The 21,009-nt window shown below is 44.2% G+C and overlaps 1 protein-coding gene across 3 annotated transcripts in view; it reads right to left on the reverse strand.

The window, feature by feature from the left end:
* The window catches only part of NET1 (neuroepithelial cell transforming 1), a 53,988-nt gene continuing 32,979 nt past the window's right edge, over nt 1–21,009 (reverse strand). Inside the window, exons 3-12 of one of the 3 annotated variants that reach the window (XM_037389208.1) lie at nt 20,033–20,092; nt 7,162–7,269; nt 6,192–6,359; nt 5,342–5,404; nt 4,797–4,893; nt 4,598–4,674; nt 3,849–4,106; nt 3,426–3,596; nt 2,357–2,543; nt 1–1,956 (exon numbers count right to left, since the gene is read on the reverse strand). In XM_037389208.1, the coding sequence (XP_037245105.1) occupies nt 1,565–1,956; nt 2,357–2,543; nt 3,426–3,596; nt 3,849–4,106; nt 4,598–4,674; nt 4,797–4,893; nt 5,342–5,404; nt 6,192–6,359; nt 7,162–7,269; nt 20,033–20,092 (1,581 nt within the window). In that variant the 3' untranslated portion in view covers nt 1–1,564. Of the gene's footprint in view, nt 1,957–2,356; nt 2,544–3,425; nt 3,597–3,848; nt 4,107–4,597; nt 4,675–4,796; nt 4,894–5,341; nt 5,405–6,191; nt 6,360–7,161; nt 7,270–11,728; nt 11,915–20,032; nt 20,093–21,009 lie in introns of those variants that run through there. The other 2 variants (XM_037389211.1, XM_037389209.1) reach the window with 2 other exon arrangements.

Genomic DNA, 21,009 nt, shown 5'->3' on the forward strand with positions numbered 1-21,009 from the left:
GACAATGTCAGGAATTTAATTGTACTTGACACTCAAAACTGTACAATACATTTACAGAGAACCACATGTTCGTGTCTATGTACACCCTCTTCCGATTTCCAGCATTACTGGCCAAACGTGTGACAGATGGTAACCCTCTCTACCTGAGTTACAGCTCCTCAACACAGAGTTCAGGTAATGCTCAAGGACGGGTACTGTGGGATTGCTGTCCTCGCCCTGTCCTCACCAGTCGCATGACAGGAACAACCTGTTGGATATGCTCAATGCTGTCACCGCTTTGTTTCCTACAACACTTTGCAGGCGCAGTTACCAAGCTGGCATCTTTCACACAAATCTTTGGACCGCTAGAACGTGGCAGTGTTGCCATTACGAGTATATACAACCACTATCTCTTGTCTTTACATCTCATCAGCTTCAAACGCTTTCTTTTCTCTACCTTTCTACCACATGCAATAACCCCTTGGTTGCCTCCAGTCCTGCCTCCCTGAGGAAGGCATTTCATTTCGAAAAGGCAACAGTTAACAAGAAAAATCTACTTTCTCTCCCTGCTATACCCCTCTAGCTGCTGCTCCTCTTCCCTCCCCAAACCCTTTACAACATGCGTTAGCAATGCAGTTCTTTTTCAGCAATCCGGAGAGCACACAAGCCATTTATGTCACTCATCGTAACGGGGTACATCGAGTGTCTCCATCAGCCACCGGCTCAAGACACTATGGCTCGCCTGGGCTCTGCAGAACTGTTGAGCGATGTGAGAAACAGTACATACATGCACACCTCGGAGTAAGAAGCATCAAGTACTTCAATGGAAATGCCAAGTCTGAACAACAACAACAACGACGAAAACAAATACAAAAGTAAAAAAAAAAGAAAACCAAAGAAAACAAAAGAAAACCCAACAAACTCCAAACAAACTTGAAACAGAACAGCTAATAAAAAAATTAAATACCTGGCAGGTTACAAAAGTGAAAGTGAGGAATGTACAAAGGACACACTAAGATGAAAGATTCCAGTAGGTTAATTGAGAACCTGTTGAACCTGGGGTCTGGTTTTTTTTCCCTCCTTTTTTTAACGCAAATCACACAGATTATGACAACCATACGCTGCAAAACATGTGCTGTACAAGACAAGAAAAAATAATGAATTCAGGTTTCAAGTCTGCTTTAAAAGGACTCTCGCAGTGTCAATCTGAACCCACTGTGAAGGGTGGTGCTGCCAGGCTCACAGTGATGGCCCAGACTTCTGCTTTAGGTTTACTGTTTTCCAGCCTCAAACACCCCACATGGAAATCTTTCAGAAACCAAAGTTTGCTCTTCAAATCTGCCATGAGCAGGCAAAAGCATGAGGGCTTCTGAATCACTCACAGCATTAAAACCAGGTTCAAAGTGGCTGTGTTTGCAAAAACAGACTCCAGTTCAACAGTGTTAACTGTATACCAGTAGCTGCCATTACAACAACAACAAAATCTGTTCAGTAGAGTGAATCCAATCATGCTCACATTACAAGAAAAATGTACACATTATTTATAAATAAACAGTCTTCCACCAGGATGTTGCTGGGCTCTTCTTTACACTAGTGTTTCTTTCTGCTTGCTGCTTAGCTGCTTCTCCCTCGTTTTGCTGTGCCCAGACGGCGTTCTGTGTGTTTCCACACCCTTGGCTTCCTCTGAGTCCAGAACTGAGCTACACTCGGATGTGCTGTCGTCTAGCTCCATCTCAGTTATGCCAGACTGCCTCTTCTGGGCTCTGATGTTAGGTGCAGAGGGATTATTCTCCTCCGACTCTTCACTCAGCTCTGGCAGCTCCTTCAGCTCTGCTGCAGCAGCGGTCCGCTGGAAGGGAGCAATGGCGGTTCGGATGCAATTAACCCATTGCTGCTTATGGAAGACATCATTGGCCTGCAGTGTGTGGGACTGGCCTGGGGAGGGATCTTGGAAACGAACTCTGAAGATATTTTTAGCTGAAGATAAACATAGGAAAAAGCAGATCAGTTCCTAGCTCAATATTTAAGAAGTTCCATTGCTAGACAAGTGATCTGGACTGCCCTGCTCTGCTTCAGGTTGTGTGTCCAAGGTATTCAAAACTCCACCAAAAAACCCCAACCCCAAACTCCACAACCCAGTCCAGACACGTTGAAATAATGTTTTCTAATCTGGGCATGAGCTGCAAAGCACCGTGTCCAAGTTCACGGCCACCAAATCTAAAACTGCAAAGACCAGCAGTGACAGTCTAAAGGTAGACATTAACACATCTCACGTGTCTGCTGTCCTAAAGGAACCTCAGACCATGGAGATCTATGTCCAGGTGTAATCTCTCCTCACCAACAGATTCCCAGGCAGATGAACTGGTTTGCTCCATACCTTTATCGGAGTTGCCAAAAGCTCCTCGGAAGGATCCTCCCATTTTCACATCGCCATCCTGCAGGTCTTCAAGGAGCAGCTCCTGGACGGGGATCGGCTGCCTGTACACTTGGTAGGCCTGACGCTCATTGCGAGTGACTGGCCGGGTCAAAACCAGGATGTCTTGGAAGAGGAAGACGTAGAGTTTCTGAAAATCAAACCACATTTGAATATGAGCAAATCATTGTACTCAAAGTGGTCACAGATCCTTTGGGATTCAAGGCCATGTCATCTGAAGTTTCACCCACATTAACTTTCTGACAGTTTCCTGTTACAGTAACACAGGGCTCTGGCAGTGGTGGCACAGACCAGACTTATGTCAACAGGTTTATTATTCTAATGACCCTGAAAAAGTGAATTACTATTTGCAGATGCCAAGAATAGGATGATTAGAAGCAGTATCCTTTCTGACAATACAAAATGCTTCACGTGTACAGAAGCGTAATGGCCAAATTAAACAAAAATACCCACCAACCAAGAAAAAAAAAGAAAGAAAACAGAAAAAGATTTGATGTTTAAAATGAGGTTACTCCTACAAGCCGGAACAAAAGGCAGCAAACCCTTGAGTGCAGCAGGGTCTTTCAGCACTGCTGCAGTGGGAGATAAATTTCTGGCAGTTCATGTCAAAGCCAAACAGGCTTTTGCAGGAACACTTTTGTTTGCAAGAACTGTGTGCCAGTGCTCATAATGGGCAATGTCAGAGCACCTGAAAGTAAACAGCCAGCAGGAAATCCCTTTTGATTGAGTGCTTGGGCACAGAGCACACTTTCTATAGTAATTTTGCACTAATTATTTTCCAGCTTTTGAAGGCCCATTGTAAAGCTGTCAGCAGGAAACTTTTCCTTACACCCTGAAATGCAGACTGCCATCAGGTGCTTTCTCTTCTGCTTTTTGAATTCAGCTCATTGTCTAAACCAACCCAAAGGATGGAAGGGCTCCTGGTCCCGCTATAACAGACAAACAGTTTGAACTACCTCTGATGGCAGTTTTCAAACTTGAGAATTAATTACCATGAATATGAGGGACTTACATGTCCGTTTTTATTCTTCAGCTCCCCATGGCACAGTAAAGCTTTGCTGCCTTCAATCCTTGGGTCCTTCTGCTTCTCATCCAGGTACTCCAGCTTGTCAATGTAATACTGACACTCTGACTCCCCCTTCTTCAGGTTGATGTCAGAGAGGACTCCTTGTATTATAGATATCTATAAGCCAAAACATTTACAAATGTTTAGTGACCTCGCTTATGTATCTTCCCTTTAAGTGCTATTTAAGAACTCCAGGTGATGGAATCCATGTGGACTGATCTCTTGCTTTCACAAAGGGTTAAGAGTCACAGTTTTGTGTCTGCCAAGAACACCACCCCATGGAATTGCTGAGGGTTTAAGCAAGCTTTCTGGAGCTCCAGAGTGATGTGTTTATGTCAGAACAATGATCATGAAATCACTATTACTTACGGCTTCTTCCAGAATCTGGGTATCGGGATGGTCTTTGGGAGTGTGCCTCAGGATCTCTTTCAGGAGCAGCGGGTATTTGACCAGCCGACTTCGAGGAATGTCCAGGAAGCTCCAAAGGTCTAGCTTGCGGCTGAAAGGAGACTCAAGGCAGCGCTGAAGGAAGTCCTGCACTCTCCGGTCCTGCTTCTTTTGATCTAAAAGTGCTTTGGCTGCCAGCTGATTGCTACAGTAACCTTTGTAGGCATGGAGTCGTGGTAACTGCAGAACAGAACGATATTCAGGAGTCAAATTCCATGTAGGAAAAGCAGATCACATTTTCATGTCAGACTTGGGGAGTTCTATTTCCCTTACTATGATACTTTGCCCAATACAAGAAAGCTAACAAACTACCTTGTATATGTAGCTAGCCCTTTGTGAGAACACGGGCACCCTGCATGCAATGCCTTTGAAGTTCAGGTGTTTGAGATTAACAGCAATAACACTATTGAAATCACATTAGCGACAAACAGTCCAGAAGATATAGACATTTCAAACATAAATCAGCAAATAATTGCAGTCACATTAGTGTATGCCTCCAGGGTGAAATCGTGCCCCATTACGGCTGACAGAGTCCCATTGTTTTCAGCATAGCCAGGATTTCCGTTTCAATCTTTTGCTCAAGGCCATGATAGCCCACAGCTTTTTGGCTTCTAGGTTTAAATGTTCTTTAAGCTCATTTTTAGCCTGCTGTCTCCAAGTTATGTACTCACCCACTTCACAAGAATGGGTCCAATCTGCTCCACTGTTCCATCTGGTTTTGTTGCTTCTCCTAAACTTGCCAACAAGTCTGGAATCAAAATACAAAAATAGAAATTGCAACAATGCCCCAGTAAGCTGTTCTAACTTGAGAAAGCACAGATTTTAACTCTTAGTCAGCATGTTATGTGGAAATGATCTAGTTGCTCTTACCTTCATGCAAAGGAATATAAGAATCCAAGTCCCCAAATATGTGAGTGAGTTCCTCCTCAGACATGATAGAAAGTTTCAGCATGGGATCATGATAGGCCTGTCGAAGAATGTCAGTATTAAAAAATACTCAAATCTCCCAAGCCTAGAAGCTGACAATTTAAATATGAGGGGACATATCATGTGCAGGACAGATCTGAAGTGAAGCCAACAGAAACAGTAACACCAGTTTTGATCACTATAAGATTGACCTCTGTATGAAGGTATCGAGGCCTTCAAATGAAATGGACTTTCTTGTCTGAACTGTTCTCATCTGAGAGAGGGATTTCTCAACCAGCTCTGCAGGACTGCAAAGTACAATCCTTTTTTGGCTGCGTTTGTTGCAACCAAACCAGTACTGTAGGACTGTTCACATCAACTTTCCATGCCAGCTTTCAAAAAGTGGATTCTAGGCCTGATAAAACCGATACAGAACATTTGCAGGTGCAAGTGAACATCACTGTTACCTGTAATACGATTACCGACTGCAGGAAAAGAAACCCACTCACCTTTCTGGCAAGCTTCAGGTCTTCAATTAGGTCTTGCTCTCCCCTGGACATTTCGTATATTGCCTGTGAGGGAGGGGATAAAGCATCGAGAGTAATTTTTAATCCCAGCCTTCCTCTGAAAAAGCCTTTCAGCTCCCATAATATACACCCTGACTCTGCAGCCTGGATAGGCAATTTTGCCATCTGAATCACTGTACGCCACCTGGGCATGAGAACCTCAAGTAAATCTGCCGGCTTTCCCAGCTCTGAGAAAGCAACATTACTTACAACTGTGTGAAAGCTCTGATGCTCATGCACAAGCCAAATTAAATATTAGCGCCTTTTAAATCACTGCTTTTACACAGGCAAGTACGAAAAAACACAAAACCCAGAAAACCACAGAGGTCACATCCCAGGCGTCTTTAGTCAGCTTCTGTGTTGTCACTAGAAGATTTGTCTAAGAACTACAGAAAAAAAGGCAAGCCAAGGCCTTGCTATTTGGCTTTCAACCAATTGTCAAGAGCTTTAAGAAAAAGAAGGCTGGCTTTACAAGGAACCTGACTTTGGGTCTGCTGCAAAGTAACCAGAGTGGCCAAGTCTCGAATTTCAGAAATGCTGAGAGCCCCCATAAAAAGAGTCTGGCATCTCTGAAGGGTCAAACTGGGGAGACAAACTCCCTAGTGACTCAAGAGAGAGAAGCCTACCTTTTCCCATGCCTAATGCAGAAATAAATCTAGTGATTTAGAAATGAAGGTGCACAGGAAGATACAGTCACCCACAAATGCTCATTACTCCTTTCCCCACCAAGGAAACACAAAAAGTCAAGGCCCTGGCTGCCTTTCCCGGTCCTGCTGTTTAATGGACAGCCTACCTCCTGGCGCTTAATTTCTTTGGTGCTCAGGGACTCTTTCATGTTGACATCTAACATCTCAGACCAAAGTACACTGTTTCTTCTTTTAGGAGGAGTAGGAGCAGCAGATCTGCTACATGACTTCTGGGCACAGGCAGGAGACTTGCTGTCACTGCGAAGGGCAAATGACTATAGGGATTAAAAAAACACAATAAAATAATGTAGAGCCAACATTTCAGAAGTACAGAAGTATTATCCATACCCCTCCCAATCCTTCATCCTCCTCTGTTGTACAGGGCAGGAAAACACACCCAGACACTTTTCCTCAGATAAAGGAACACTTTAATCAAGCTGCTGAGAAAGCCCTGAGAGCACAGAGATTGGCAAGCTTTTCCATGCACCTCTCCCTGCAGTGATCCAGCAGCAGCGCCTGGGAGGAAGATGGGGAGGTAAAGCTTGGGTCTATTTCCAAGGTATGAGGAAGTAAATAACCCAGGATCATAATCCTACCTATAATGTGGCTATTCAGGAGTCCCTTGAACTTTGCTCTCACAATCTGCAATGGTACTGAAACCTAGACAGAGAAGCGCTCTTATCTGCATACATGGGGTTATAGTATAGTGCTCCTTAGACAACACTTCTCTAACATTATTGAAAGATTGCTGAACAGCAGGGTCAGTTCACATCTAAGCACGTGCTCCAATATGCATATCTCAAGCACTAGAACAGTTTATCAGCTAATTCTCCCTATCTGAATCAGTTTATTTTTTCACTGCTTTAATCCCTCAATAACTTGCTTATCTAGCAAGCCACCTCTGAATCTCGAACTCTTCTTCATACCCAAGTCCCAAGCAAGCTTTCTCTCCTTGCACGAATCATATAGTAGATTTACAATAGATGCCTTGAAATCCCAGTGCCTGTTTTCCCCCCATAGAGCCAGTACCTTCCATATACCTCTAGACTTCTAGGAGTAGAAGGCTCTGCTTTTTACCTGTATTGTCTGCCCAAAGCGCCGAACTGCACCATTTCTTACAGGAGAGATCAAGCTCGCCAGGGACGTGACCCGTGCTAAAGGCCGAACCCGCTTATTGCTTGGCTCCTGTAAATAAAGCAGAGAACAAATTGTACTGGCTGTGACTCCTACTTCATTTCTCAGGCTGCCCAGGCAGGTTTAAAAAGCATGAACTCACTTAAGGAGTGGGAAACGCAGCAAAAAGTGTGTTTTGAAGTAGCCATTCATCTTAAAAGGAAACCAGGGGCTGTAAATATTTGTCTGAACTTTAAGGCTGCAATTAAACTGCAGAGACTTTGCCCAGTGTAAAAGAGGCAAGATAACATACCCATCAGTCAGAATTCAAAATAGGGCTTACACAGGGACCGTTATGGTTTGAACATAAATAGACTGAAGCATTACCCTCTGCAAGGCAAGTGACTGTCATCTAAAGATGGAGCTGTGATCTGTTTCTCCATTTTATCATGTTTTCCTTCGTAGAAAGAATGTGTTTTTCCATTTTATTTTGGAGAGAAAAGCAGCAGTTGGAGCGTAGGACAGCCTCAGCAGCTATTCTAACAAATAGCAAATGACCACATGCTGAACATTCCTGCGAGGGACATGCACACACGAAGCGGATAAGGTTTAAAACCTTCAGTTTACAAAGCTTTCTCCCCCTTCTGCTCTTCCCCACTCCCTGCAAGTCATCATAATTTTTATTACACACTGTTGAGATTTGAAAGATAGAGCTTCTGCTTTTCTACACCACTAATCCCTGCTGGGAGCCCAGAGCGTTTTCAATTCTGTCCTGACCAAAACGCTGCCAAGAAAGAGGAAACGCCCCATGGAAACCTCCTACTGCTTAAACTCAGATCAGTTTTTAAAATTATGCTAGCAACCCTACACATTTTTCACCAAAAATTTTGTGTTGTAAAGACTGTATGGGAAAGGTGTGCACAATAGGAAGCCAAGAGATGGACTTGGAGCTTAAGGCTAGGAGAACGGCTAGATGAGGTGCCCTGGTGCTCTTAAACATCTGGCAGACAGTTGGACATGACTCATGATCATAAGGAAGTTTCTTAGCATGAAGTTCTGATGAGCTGATGGAAACAGCCTCTTTTTTGAGTTCATCTCAGCAGAAATTTTACTAAGCTTTATTAGGCAGTTGAGTCTCTCCTCTTACATTTCAAAAGGCAAAAGAATGAGAAGACTGCTTACGACAAGCTCTCTGTTGTCTTGATTTCTAGTCTGAGATTGCAAGATAAGATGCCCAAACCCTTTGCTTCTGTGTAGCAAGAGAAGTGCCAAATACTGAAAAGAAAAAAAGGGTAATAGGAACACACAGAGCTGGCTGGATTCCAGTCATGAGACTGAGGAAGCATAAAAGCTACGTATGTAAGATCTGATTACAGCAACATGACCCTAGGAGTGGCCCGTCTGTCTGCCTACACGCAGTGTTAAGCAACAGAAGTTAGCTCACACTGAATTAAGCCTTCAAAGTTTCAGGGGTGAAACACAAAAAGAAATGTGATGCAGGACAGAAAGACCTCTTGGGACAGTACAAAGCATGTTCAATGCTGTGCTTGAAATGTTTGGGTAATGTCAGAACTATGAGTGTACTATAGAAATGGGGAAAAGGTGTAAGAGAACGTCCTCAACCCTGGGACCCCAACCCCCAGCTGAGTTTAGGTACAGCATGGGGAACACTGCAGTCACTTAGCTTTCCTTTGCCAACCATGAGCCACCATACTCGAGACGGGGTCAGTCAAGAAAAGGACTATGCAGAAGGCAGGAAAGTTAGGCTGGGCTCAAAAGACAAGGAAACTTTAATTAATTGCAGATGTTTCTGAGTGGAGAAAAAGGATAGGTAATTTACTTCTAGAAAACCATGTATCTGTGTGCTACAATAGGGGGACACAAGCCAAGAGAAGCTTAAGAAACTGAAGGAACACAAGCAGAAAATATACAGACATAAGCCACACACAGCTCTGTCAAGGCCAGTGATATAAATAGGAAGGAAAAGAAAACCATGACACTGAAAATTAATAGCAAGAAACCTCAGTACTTTAGGATGCTTGTACAGTCTTCTGCAGCTCACTGTTAAAGGGTCAGTTCCGCAGCCTTTCCAGATATGAGATACAATGACACACTATCTGTGATGGGGGACATGTGTGAACGCCTTCCCAGCACATCTGTGCTAGGCTGAAGCGACACATGCATATGCACAAGGTCTGGCAGAAGGCATTCCTGCCTCTCTCCATTTGGGACAGGCGAAACAAAGGGCTCCTTGGATAGTAAATCACCACTTGTGAGTCAATACATCCTGAACCATGCAAAGACAGGCTTTAAGTGAAAGTATTGCTCTCTTTAAACAAGGGAGAGCATGGCTCCCGAGGAACCCTTCTCTGCTCTGAGGAGGGAGGAATTTCACAGAGATCGGCATGCCCAGACCACTTTCTGTATGTGCGATGTACTCCCCTGGGGTGTTCGGCCAACAGAAAAACTTCTGTACACTATAAATTCAGCTTAGCAAAAGGCCATTTCCCCTCTCAAAGAGAAAAAAAATCCCACTTTCTGTCCTGTGAGTGCTACTCAGACATGAATGGCTTGACTGCTGAAAAAAAGCATCTGTTTCTTCTTTTCTTTCCAGACATATCGTTCCATCCAAGGCAGGGAGGGGGAAAAAAAAAATCCCTCTGCTTAGAAACGTCACCTTCTCCGAGACCTGAATTTCAGCTTGGGGTCATATGCTCCATTTACAGTCAAACTCGGCCTTGGTGTAAGCTGAGACTCAGTACAGTTCATACTATGAATAACTTTGGCTCGGTATTTTTTTTTTTTAGTTCTCTACTCGCAAACAACGATTAGCCTGTCTCCACACTGTATTACTTACAGAAGCCCAGATTAGAATGAAGCCTGCAAAGTTTTTGTAACAAGGTAGTGGTGTTAAGCATTCCAGCACTAACAGATAATTAAAAGCCCAGTGAGTTCAACAGCACTTCTGCTTCCATTCAGAATTTTTTTTTCCAGGGGACTCTTTATTAAAAGTGTACATAAATATATCATAATCATACACACAAAAGCTAAATTTGTGCCTCAGTGCCTCTGCTGGCAGGCAAGACTTCACACTAGTGGAATTTCTTCAAGTGCTTCTAGATGCAGGTTCACATTGTGAAAAGATTGCACCTCGCTGCTCAAAAAACCACCATACCAGGCTCTACTTTTGAACAACAAACATTTTCCTCTAGCAGCACGCATGCCTACAACCTTTCCCCCTATGCTAGGTAATAATTAGTGGTTTTTACAAGGATCACTTACTAAAGTGCAATGTCCTACGTGCCAGTCCCAGACCGGTGAATACAAACAGGGTGACAAATCTAACAAACACGCAAAGCAAGACTTTTCCTATTAAGCCAAATATGCAAAAAGGGACTTTAGTCACCAGCTTGAATAACTCCTGCAGAACTCAGCACCACATGACTATCTTAAGATTCACGTGCTAGGAGCTCTCTGAATCTCAAGCTCTGTTATGAAAAGAGTTGTCTGCACTCAAACCGAACATTCAGCCTCTAGCTTGACACTTTGGTATGGAGATTACAACCCCTGCCTTTCTCAAATTCAACAAGCTGTTCGAGACCAGGAGAGAAATCTGGCCTCACGCTCTGCTGATAACTTCAGTGGCTCTTGATAGCAACTCAGTACCCGGCTTTGATAGGAGTGGTGCCTTATGAGTCATTACTCAACCCCAGACCCAAAGTTTAAATTCAGATGCCTAGTGTACTGCTTATACCCTACAGAAAATTCACATTTTAAGAATTAGAAGCGATTTACTCTCCTTTAAGAAATCTGGTTTACGTTATTTCTCTCCCAACATCTGGTTTCCCTTTTGCACAACGAGATTGCCCAAGTTTGAATTTTTTAAAGCCAGGATTTTAAGAGGCTGGCGACTCAGCCCGCAGCCCTCAAGCCCCAGAGCTGTCTGGAGCCGCCTTTATTTCTTTTCCGCCTCATCTCACCGCTAATCTCCGCCATAAAACCCTGCCCAGGGCAGCCAGTCCCTACCTGGCTGCTGAACTTTTGCCTTCTGTCGCAGCAGGAGGCATGCGAGCATTCACCAGGAATGCAATTACTCTCATCTACATAACAAGACATGATAGAAACAACAATAATAAAAAAAACCCCAACCAACCCCCACGATATATTTTTTTTTTCGTTCACGCAGCGAACAAGCACCCTCACTAGGGAAATCTCCAAAAGCGCGCACGGAGCCACAGGCTGCTCTTTAGTGAAAATCCCCCCAGGAGGAGCGCGGCCAGGCGAAGCGCCGAGCTCTGTTTCGGCTCCCTGGTCCCAACCCTCCGGGGGCTATGAACTTGGCTTTGTTTTTTTTAAAAAGAATAAATGTTATTTTTAGATCGCTGCCTGCACCTCACTCCAGAGCCACCCTCCAGCGGGCAGCGTACACAGCTCGCCGCCTCCCCTCAAGCGCGGAGAGCGGGAAGGTGAGGGGGCTCCCTAACCCACCACTGGGAATAAAACCCAACCCTTCTTCCCCTCTCCTCCTCACCTCCTGCTCCCTGAAGGACTGGTTCTGCGCGTCGATAACCCGGATAGTCCTTTTGATGGGCAGCAGCCCCCCGAGCTCGTCGTGAGCCACCATGGCCGCCGGCCGCAGCGCCCCCTCCCTCCCGGCCGCCCTCACTCCGCGGCCGCCGCCGCCTCAGCCGGCGCTCATCCCCGCTCTGCCACTGCCACCGCGTCGCGCCCCATCCTCACTGCCAGGGGCGGAGCCGCCGCCACGGCCACGCCCCTCCCACCATAAGCCACGCCCCCTGCCCCAGCAGCAGGGTGCCCGGGGACCGGGACCCTTCGGGCACCTTTCCTGGCCCTTATTTCCTCCTAAACTCCCCCGATATGGGACCTCCGAGAGGCTCTGCCTGAAGGCAGGGCAACAGGGCCACCCACTGAGGGTCGAGGGGACAGTTCCATCACACCCCACAGTGGAGGGCAGTTTGAAAAGCACGGGGCTTTCGCTATTTGTGCTCCAAAGAGATAAAGCCAAATGTGTTTCGTTTTTTGGTTTGTTCCCCCCCCCCCCCCCCCCCTTTGCTGGCACTGGCAGCATTGTGGCCTGCCGCCGCCTACAACTGCCACGCAAGCGTGGTGGTGGGATGTGTTCCTCCTGACGGCGGCTCTGGTTGCCGCCTCTGGAGCATAAAACTTTCACCGCTGTGAGTTGCTTTTTTTGAACAGCCTCAGCCCTCCTTGCTCAAAAAAAAAAAAAAAAAAAAAAAAAAAAGAAAGAAATCTTGTCTAGACCTGTGCTTTTAAGTCTGCTCAGCTTTAAAGGTTGTGCTGGCACGGCTCTGTTAGCCAGGGGCTGGGCTCAGCCTCTCCCCCTCTTCTAACAGGGGAGCCTGTCCCAGCAGGCCCGGCTGTAGATGCAAAGGGTTTGTATTTTTTGTTTGTTTGTTCAAGTCATATTATTCCTGGCACTGCTACAAATCTCCAAAATAAAAGGTCTCTTGTGCTGGTAAAAATAAACTGAGGTTATTTGATGACAGGAGGGCAGCTGTGTTTCTGCCTACCTATGCTAACCAACCTTCTTCTTGGAGGAGACAAATTGGGGGTGGCCAGGGGTACGGCAGTGTCCCTGCTGAGGGATGGACAGAGGGTTTGCAGCAGCATTGTTCAGAGTAGTGGGGAGGAGGAAAGTCCTGCTGTCCCCTCCCTGGCTTTTTTTTTTTTTAGCTTTGTTTGCTTCTCTCCCGTGGAGAGCTGCTCTCAGCAAATCTGCGCCCGTTTAACCTCCGCAATGCAAAACCAGGACATTTAGGATCATCCACTGCAAGATTCTCAGAAACTCAGGATACAGTGAGTTTCCGCACTCTTGCTGAGAGAACAGACTGTGACTCCTTCAGATATGGGTAATCCTTTTTTGGATTACTGAAGTCAACCATTTTAAAGACAACAGAAGACCAACAGGGCAATGACTGGGGAGAAGCAGGCAAACCCTCCACCGAGTTAGATAATTTTTTTGGGAGTTATCAAACATGCCTATTTCTCCTATAATCTAAGGTCGAATGTTTGTTAAACTTGGTCTAAAGATTCAGGAATGCTTCTCAGCCCTGAAAGCCTGCCTCTTTTCAGTGGGATGTAGACACACTATGCCGAGTGAACTAGAAATAGGGGACGAACACCCAGGACCTGAGAGGGAAGGTGTGAAGCAGAGTCACACACACAGACGTGGCACTCAAAACGCTTCTTGTTAGGACCAGAGCGTGATGTCCCACGTCCTGAAGCACTTCATGCCATATGAAGTGTTTTCTGTGACGTAAGTGTTAAATAGTCCTCCTGCTTCCCTAGCCCTCGGGGAAGGGACCTGCTGCTATATACCAGTGAAGCACGTGATTCACCAACCAGGAGATCCCTGACATTCTGCGTGACACCTTGTGAGGCTAACTAATTTACGGTGATGCAAGCCCCAGCTGATGCAGCCTGCTGATGTCATGTTGTGCAAACATAAAGCTCTGGCCTGATGCAACTCTGACCCTGTCTGCTCCCTGGCATGGCATGTGCAAAGGGTTACATGCCCTGAACAACTGCCCTTCATTCAAAGCAAAGAGTGGGTAAGGCAACCTAGGTAACCTAAGACAAGCGGTTCCCAGCTGTCCCTGTGACACATAGGGTGATTTCTGTATGCCAGGTATATCTGTATAGATCATCAAGTGCCATTTTGAGGCGAAAGCCATCCTGAGTGGTGATGCACACTATGCAATGGGTACTCCCTGACCAACATACAATGCAGAGCACAGAGGGAAAGCAATGTAATCTAGAGAAGCCTGAAGACAGCAAGGGTGGAAGGGGATCTTGCACCCTTGTAAATAACCACCCCCCAGGCCCTAGGAAGTTCCTCTACAGCAATATAATCAGCATGGCTCCAAGTGTGCTACCATACCTGTACATTACCTGCCTCTGCCCTACTTATAACACATGCAAGAGGCAGCATGAATATGACCTTTAAGTTAGTAAAGTTCATTGCAGTGCAAACACCATTCCAGTGGGCAAACCAACCTGAACAAGGCGGTGGTACTTGGGAACCCTCTGATGAAACCCAAAACAAATGAAAAAAGAATGGAGAATTGTTCCTTGTTAGCAGAGGCAATAAAGGATTTACAGATTTGTACCTTATACACCCCACACCATAAATCCCAGCTTTCCCCTTAACTCAGGACATTTTCTTCTACCCAGCACCATCTCCTGTGTCTTCCTAGTGTCCCCTTTACCCCTCTGCCCTGGCCTCAATCTTCTTTGTGCCTTTCCCTGCCCCTTCAGCCCACTGGGCAGGATCAGCCCATGCCATGGTGGTTCTGAAGCCACGAGAACATAGCCCAGACAGTTGCTGCACTGAGAGATGGATAACAGGCCAGTTCTTCCTGCTCTGCTGCCAGTGGGTATTAATAGCATTCCTCGCCTGTACTCAAATGGGTGTTTTCACTTCTAGGAGCAAAATACTTTGGTGACTCCTCTCCTACTATCAAATTAGAGAGCTGGGAAGACTTCAAGTGACAGAGGCATCACCCAGCCCTCATTGTTTTACTCTTATTTTTAGCTTGCGTTTTCATTTCTACAGAGAAGGGAGGACTGCTGTTACACAGAGCTGTTTGCCTGAAGTCCTGGGCGGCCTCATACCTGCTACATTCCTTGCTCCTGCAAGTTATTTTGGGTAGGGCTGCTACTAAATAAAAATGTTCTCTGGGGTATTGACATGCCGTTTTGTTATTTCAGCCCCAAAGCATGATCAAATAAATTTTAGATTAACAAATGATGAATTCCTAAGAAAACATGCATCCAAATTCCAGTGTACAATTCCAGACTGATGTAAGTTTTCACAGTTAAAAATACTCAGTTGTTTAAGCGACATATGGCATCTGGCTAGTGCCAGGGGTTGCCAAGTGTGGCATGCAGGAATGTTCCCCCAACAGCTGAATATGTCCTTTAGCACCTGTGGCCAGGGTGGCCAGCACTCCTGTCTCTTCTTTTGGCAGTACTCAAGCAAATCATGAGATAATGGCAGGCACAGTTAATATAAAACCCTAGCAGGCCTGAATTGTGATTTTCAGCCTACCATCACTGGAAGAGAGTCATTACAGCACCCTCAATATCCTTGTAGTTCGACTCTGGCCATGTTACACAGCTCCAACCATCAGCCAGGCCACTTCAGGGTTGCTTTATTTTATACTTAACCCTGGAATAAGGCCGTTTGCAGCTGCTAACAAGAGCCAATGACAAAAGATCTCAGTTCTGCCACTGGCTGGAGAGGAGAAGACAAGAGCTGGTGCATTAACAGAGCCTGGAGGCAGAGGGATATTCCTCAGTGGGCAGTTTTCCCAGTTTTCACAGATCCTGGATGCCTCTAATGTGCTTGACATCTGGATTCAATTTCTTCAAAGAAAGAACCTGCGACATTTTAATCCCTTTGGCGGCTTGAAGTCTCGGGGAAAACGAAAGCATTCATTACATTCATAGCATATTCATTTTCATTGTTGTGCGTGTATGTTTTCAAATGCTATTTACCAGGAACTGAAGTCCACCTAAAAACTTTACAGCTATTCTTAATGTGGTATATATAGTGTAACATGCAGAACACTCAAGGACTAGAATAAAGGAGATCTTCACAGGCAATTGTCTTCTCCCATACATGTTCACATACCCAGGGCAGTCAGACCCCCTCTGCCGTACACGTAGTTGTTTACCATCCATGAGCTGTGTTTAACATTCCACTCCCAGATATTTATATTCAGAGCCAAATTCAGAGCAGTATTCTGGAAAATGAGCAAAAGTAGGCTATGATCCATCAAGAGACTATTGGGTCATCCAAAAAGTTTATGAGCCAGTCTGGAATCCAGCATTTATTTTGGATAATGGGAGGTCACTATAATTAGCTGCCATTCAATTCCATTATACAGTTACAAATAAAAAAACCCCACAACCCTCCAACAACCCCAAAACAAAAAAACAACCACCAACCAAAAAAGAAACCCACAACTCACAGTGCAGATGCATTTTCACTGAAATACAACCTGTGACATTCTGCAGACCTCTGTAGAAAACGAGTTACCTCAGCCATCCCTGAAGTGAACATTTGTGCGCTCAGGCCAGAAAAGCAATTTCCATCTTATGAATATGAATGCACAGCAGAAAACATGGACCGTCCAGACTGGTAATATTAAATACAACATCTACCCTAACAACAGAGTAATGGAGCGAGAAGCTACAGTTGACTTCAGCTCCCAACCTGCTCACGTGCCAAAAGTTGTTTTTCAGAGTTGCACTGTGTAGCCAACGCCAGAGATGTTCGTTTTGATCAAAGTCTATTTCCAAATACAAATTTGTAACTTATGCATGGGCACGTTCTTGCATGAATCAGACACGCCAATAAAATTCCCATGAAAGTCCTCTAGAGAGGTTATATCTTTGGGAGGGGGAAGGGAAGAGGGAAGGACTGTTTTTGTTGTTTCTTTAAAGCTTGTGGGTATATATTCTAAAGAAAGGAGTTACCGCTGCAGTTTTTTGCATTAGTGATGATCTTTAGGCTGTATTATCTCTGCCTGAAGCCAAGCTGCTTGTGAGGACTCTGACCATGGAAAGACACTCAATGGCGGCTTCAAGTGACCTCGACCATCACGAAGACAGACACACAAGGATTCTTTCTCTCCCTCCTTTTTCCCCCAAGTAACTTTTTACATAAAAAAAAAATAATTATCAGTGTTTATGTGCAGAATGTCACTATCATCTTTATTGTCATAGTCTCTCTCTGCTATCAAAACTAGTACAACTCTAGGGCTTGTTTGGGCTGAACTCCTATCCAGGCTGAGTCATATTCACAGAACTGGTCCCAAAAAGGTGAGTAAGGCTTCGAGGACACAGCATGGAGGTTCATGAAAAGCATCCTCACTAAGACTTCACTTCCTTTCTAAAATCCCTGTTCCTAAAGCCTTACAAGGACATCCCATAACCAACAGAAAACACAATCCAGACGAGACGTGATTCTTACACATTACTCAGCCTGGCTTCATTTTGCCTCTGGTAAAATGCACCATTGTATCTGTCTATTCCCTGTCACATACTGGAAAGTATTTATCTAGTTGCTAACAAACATAAAGACACACACACACCTTCAAAAAACACAGCACTGCTTCCTCCCATGAATCATTCAGCACCTTACATAACTGTGGGGGTAATATGGAACTGTTTCATATGTGATCACTTAACAAAAAGTTGGTCATAAACCTACCTGAAATGCAAAAATAAATCTCAGTTTTAAAACATAAAGATCTGCTTAACAAATTCCTGTCCTCAATTTCTTGTTTCTGTCCCTGCACTGCAATTCACTCTCCCTTCTGTCTTACCCAGACAATTATCAACAGCTCATGTTGTACTATGGCTCCAGACATGATCTGGGTAGAAAATACTTTCTTCCTTCCCAAAGGAGCATGTTTTGGTATAAGAGAAGGGGTGGGTCAGTGCTGAAGGAAGTGGAAGCTGTAACTATGGTCTCAGGTTGTAACTTCCCACTCATATTTTCGCAGTGTTTGGAGGGTTTTAAGCTGCATGTCAAATTAGAAGCTTAACAGACCTAACAGATCTGGCTTGTTTTTGCGCAGGACTCTGGGCAGCAAGGGGGAGGTTAACAAGCCAAAATAAACAAGAATAGCCAGGGCATTGTAGTCTATCTGGAGTGGCATGATATCCCCTGCCATTTTGCACACCATCTTCATGGTGTGTGGAATGATGATCTAGAATATGTGAGGTTTAAACATCATTAAAGGACTGCTCAACCTTTTCAGAAAGACAGGTGCACATCCAAAGTAAAGAAACCCTTCCCTCTATTTTAAAAACATGTATTGGGTAGGGTGCCAAGTCTGGGATACTAGGGTGCAGCTACCTGCTCCAAAGCAGTCATTTATGGGATTGCCATCTGCATGGCAGTTTTGTCAGCACAATTATGTCTAGTAGGAGTGTGAATGCAAAATGCTGGCCAAACCCCTTTATTGCAAGTATGGTGACAAAACAACACCTTGTTAGTTGAGAAATATTTGCTCAGGGAGATTGTGGAGCTGAAATAACAGTTATACTGTGGAGTTAGACATTTCTAGAGACAAACTCTGAAAAATCAGTTCCTATCTCTAAGATGGCGATAAAAAATATATGGTCTGACCATAACATTCTTAAATTATCTTCTCTTGTGACCTTATTTCATCAATTAAATAGATATATCTATGTCTGATGGAGCCAAATTTGAGGCTATTGATTCACCCTCATCAAATCTAGACAGGGCAAAGTATAATTTGTACTCCAGCATAAGTGCCCAATGAGACTCAGAAGTACTGGTGATGTGTTTTGAAAATCTGACTATAGATAGTTGACTGTGGTGCTTTTGAAACTTTTAATAACCTTGAGAGTTGGTATCAAAAAGCCTGAAACTTACAATCCAACCAGTACCGTTAATGTGTTTTAACAAGAATACTGGGGTGAATTGGGTGGATGTGGCTCAAACTCTCAAATGTTCAGGGGAGTCTGACCCTTTCAAAAGAACAAGTTAAAAAGTCAGGTTAAACAAAAGCTGGAGCCTGAACTTTGACTGTATTGGCCTAGGGATTTTGCTTTTTCCTTGGCAGATTTCTGTTAAAACTCTTAAAAGGTGCGTACACAAATTACTGTTGATATTTCAGTTTCACCTTGAAGTGACTGCTTTGTGGGAGAAACCCTAATTCTTGCAGTTTTGTCCGATACATAAAAAGGTAGTCCAATTAAAAAGATAAAAAGAGAAAAGAAAATCCTTTTCCCTGAGGGCAGGTTTCCTAGCCATAACACTCCCATCTGCATCAGAAAACCAGAAAGACCTCAGAAACAAAAGAAGCCCAAAACAGTAGGTTCAGAGACATCAGCACTTCTGTGCCACAGCCCTCTGCAGGTAATCTTTTTCGCTCTTTTCCCTCCCCTACTGGGAAATTACAGGGGTGTTCTTATCTGGAACAGGAGATATAGTCTAGAGAGCTCAAAGCCCAGAGTTAGCCTGTTAGACAGTACCATCGGTCATGGAAAGCATCCAGCAATAGCCAGGTTAAGTGAGGCTAATAAATAATGCACAAATGCAAAGTAAGTGACAACAACAGAGGATGTGCTGGTCATTAGGTCAAAGAGGAAATTCCCCACTAACAAATTACTTTGAATCCCAGTCTAATAAACTGTAAAACCCACTTAGTTAACTCAATAGCTACATTCCTAGGAAAAACCCTATTTCTCTTCCCCTTTTCAGAGACGTGTCCAACAGTGAGATCTTCAGGGCAGATGGGCAGTGGAAAGCACTTTTTTCTTTCAGAATACCAAGTCTGGATAGTCCTTGGAAAAAGATGCAATTCTGCACCTACCCACCCTAATTTTTGTAAGCTGCTTTAATCCATAGCTTTAAGAACAATTTACCACCCAGCCAGTTCAGCTTGTTTGCAATACAATGAAGTGCACTAACTAAAGTCAAACAAAGGCAACATTTGAAGGGGCTTTGCACAGTTTCACTTCCCGGCATTTGAAAATGCTTATGTTCTTGCTAACTATGGGTTACACACATTTATTTCACACAACATTAAAACTGTGACAGATTTAGGATTCAAATGATTAAAACAGGAGATCACAAACAGCGTTACTGATATCACTAGCAGGACTCAGCCCACCCCAGAGGTGTATGCAAGAGCAAACACAGCTGCAGATGTCTTGCAAACACAGAAAGTATAGTACACCCCAGTAGAAGCCACTGTAGCTGACAAAGTAGATGACTGCACAATATTGTAGAGCAACATGTTTTGATTACCTTAAAGTCAAGGCTGCAAAGACTGACTAGATCATCGTCTTTTGCTCGGCGCTTCCTCTTCTGTAAGAAATGAAACAAGAGTTATAGCTGTACACTCAATTTGCGTTCAGAAAGGCAGCTCTGGTTTTTTACAAAGCAGACTAGTGACATTTTCTTTCTTTACACACCACCACCCCCCCCCCCCAAATAACTGCAAAGAAACTAAAGGTTGAAAACAAATGCAAAGCATGCTTATGATATTTCATGAGTTTTGTCACCTGATCGATATCTCTAAATTACATGCTTATAAGCTTATTTCTCTGCACTCCCCTAATTGTGGTTGTGAGTAAAGGCTGAAGCAGGTAATCTCAGTAGCAAGACAGAATGCAGTGGTTACCATTGTGAAATTATTTGAGATTCATTTAGTTAAATGAAGCCATTTTTGTGGCTTCTGAGGTCAATAGTCCAGCAATGAAGTTGGGCTTTCTGAATGATTTAGGTACTACAAGGGTCAGACTTGGAGATCATTAGGATCAGAGGCCTCTAGGGGACATCTGAAGATACCATGCCTAAATTCTTAGAACGTTTGCTCACCAGCATTGGTTAAGGGTCTGTGAGTGAGGGGATCTACAGATTTCACCCCGGAGGCAGTCCCAGCATAAAGCTATTTTGCATTAGGTTGGTTGTTCCTGCTCCTCAGCTACCTTCTAATAACTAAATATAATTTATTTAGGAGATTCTTACTGTGTATGAGGGATTTGTATTACAGTACACTTTCTTAAACAGCTTAATGTGAGGGCATTTTTGATCACCTATTTAATTCATTACTTTGGACATGGCTATAGACAGCTGTGGCTGAAGCACCCCTGCTAGGAATGCAATGAGCTAAAAGAATACATGCTTTTGTGGAAGATAGATGAAGCTTTTGGCTAGGGAGATCTCAGCTATTTTCCTTTCTGAAGAAGAGAACAAGCCAGTGGAACAATGATCAAAGACAT

Source organism: Falco rusticolus, chromosome 5 (assembly GCF_015220075.1).
Source record: "Falco rusticolus isolate bFalRus1 chromosome 5, bFalRus1.pri, whole genome shotgun sequence".
Lineage (NCBI taxonomy): Eukaryota > Metazoa > Chordata > Aves > Falconiformes > Falconidae > Falco > Falco rusticolus.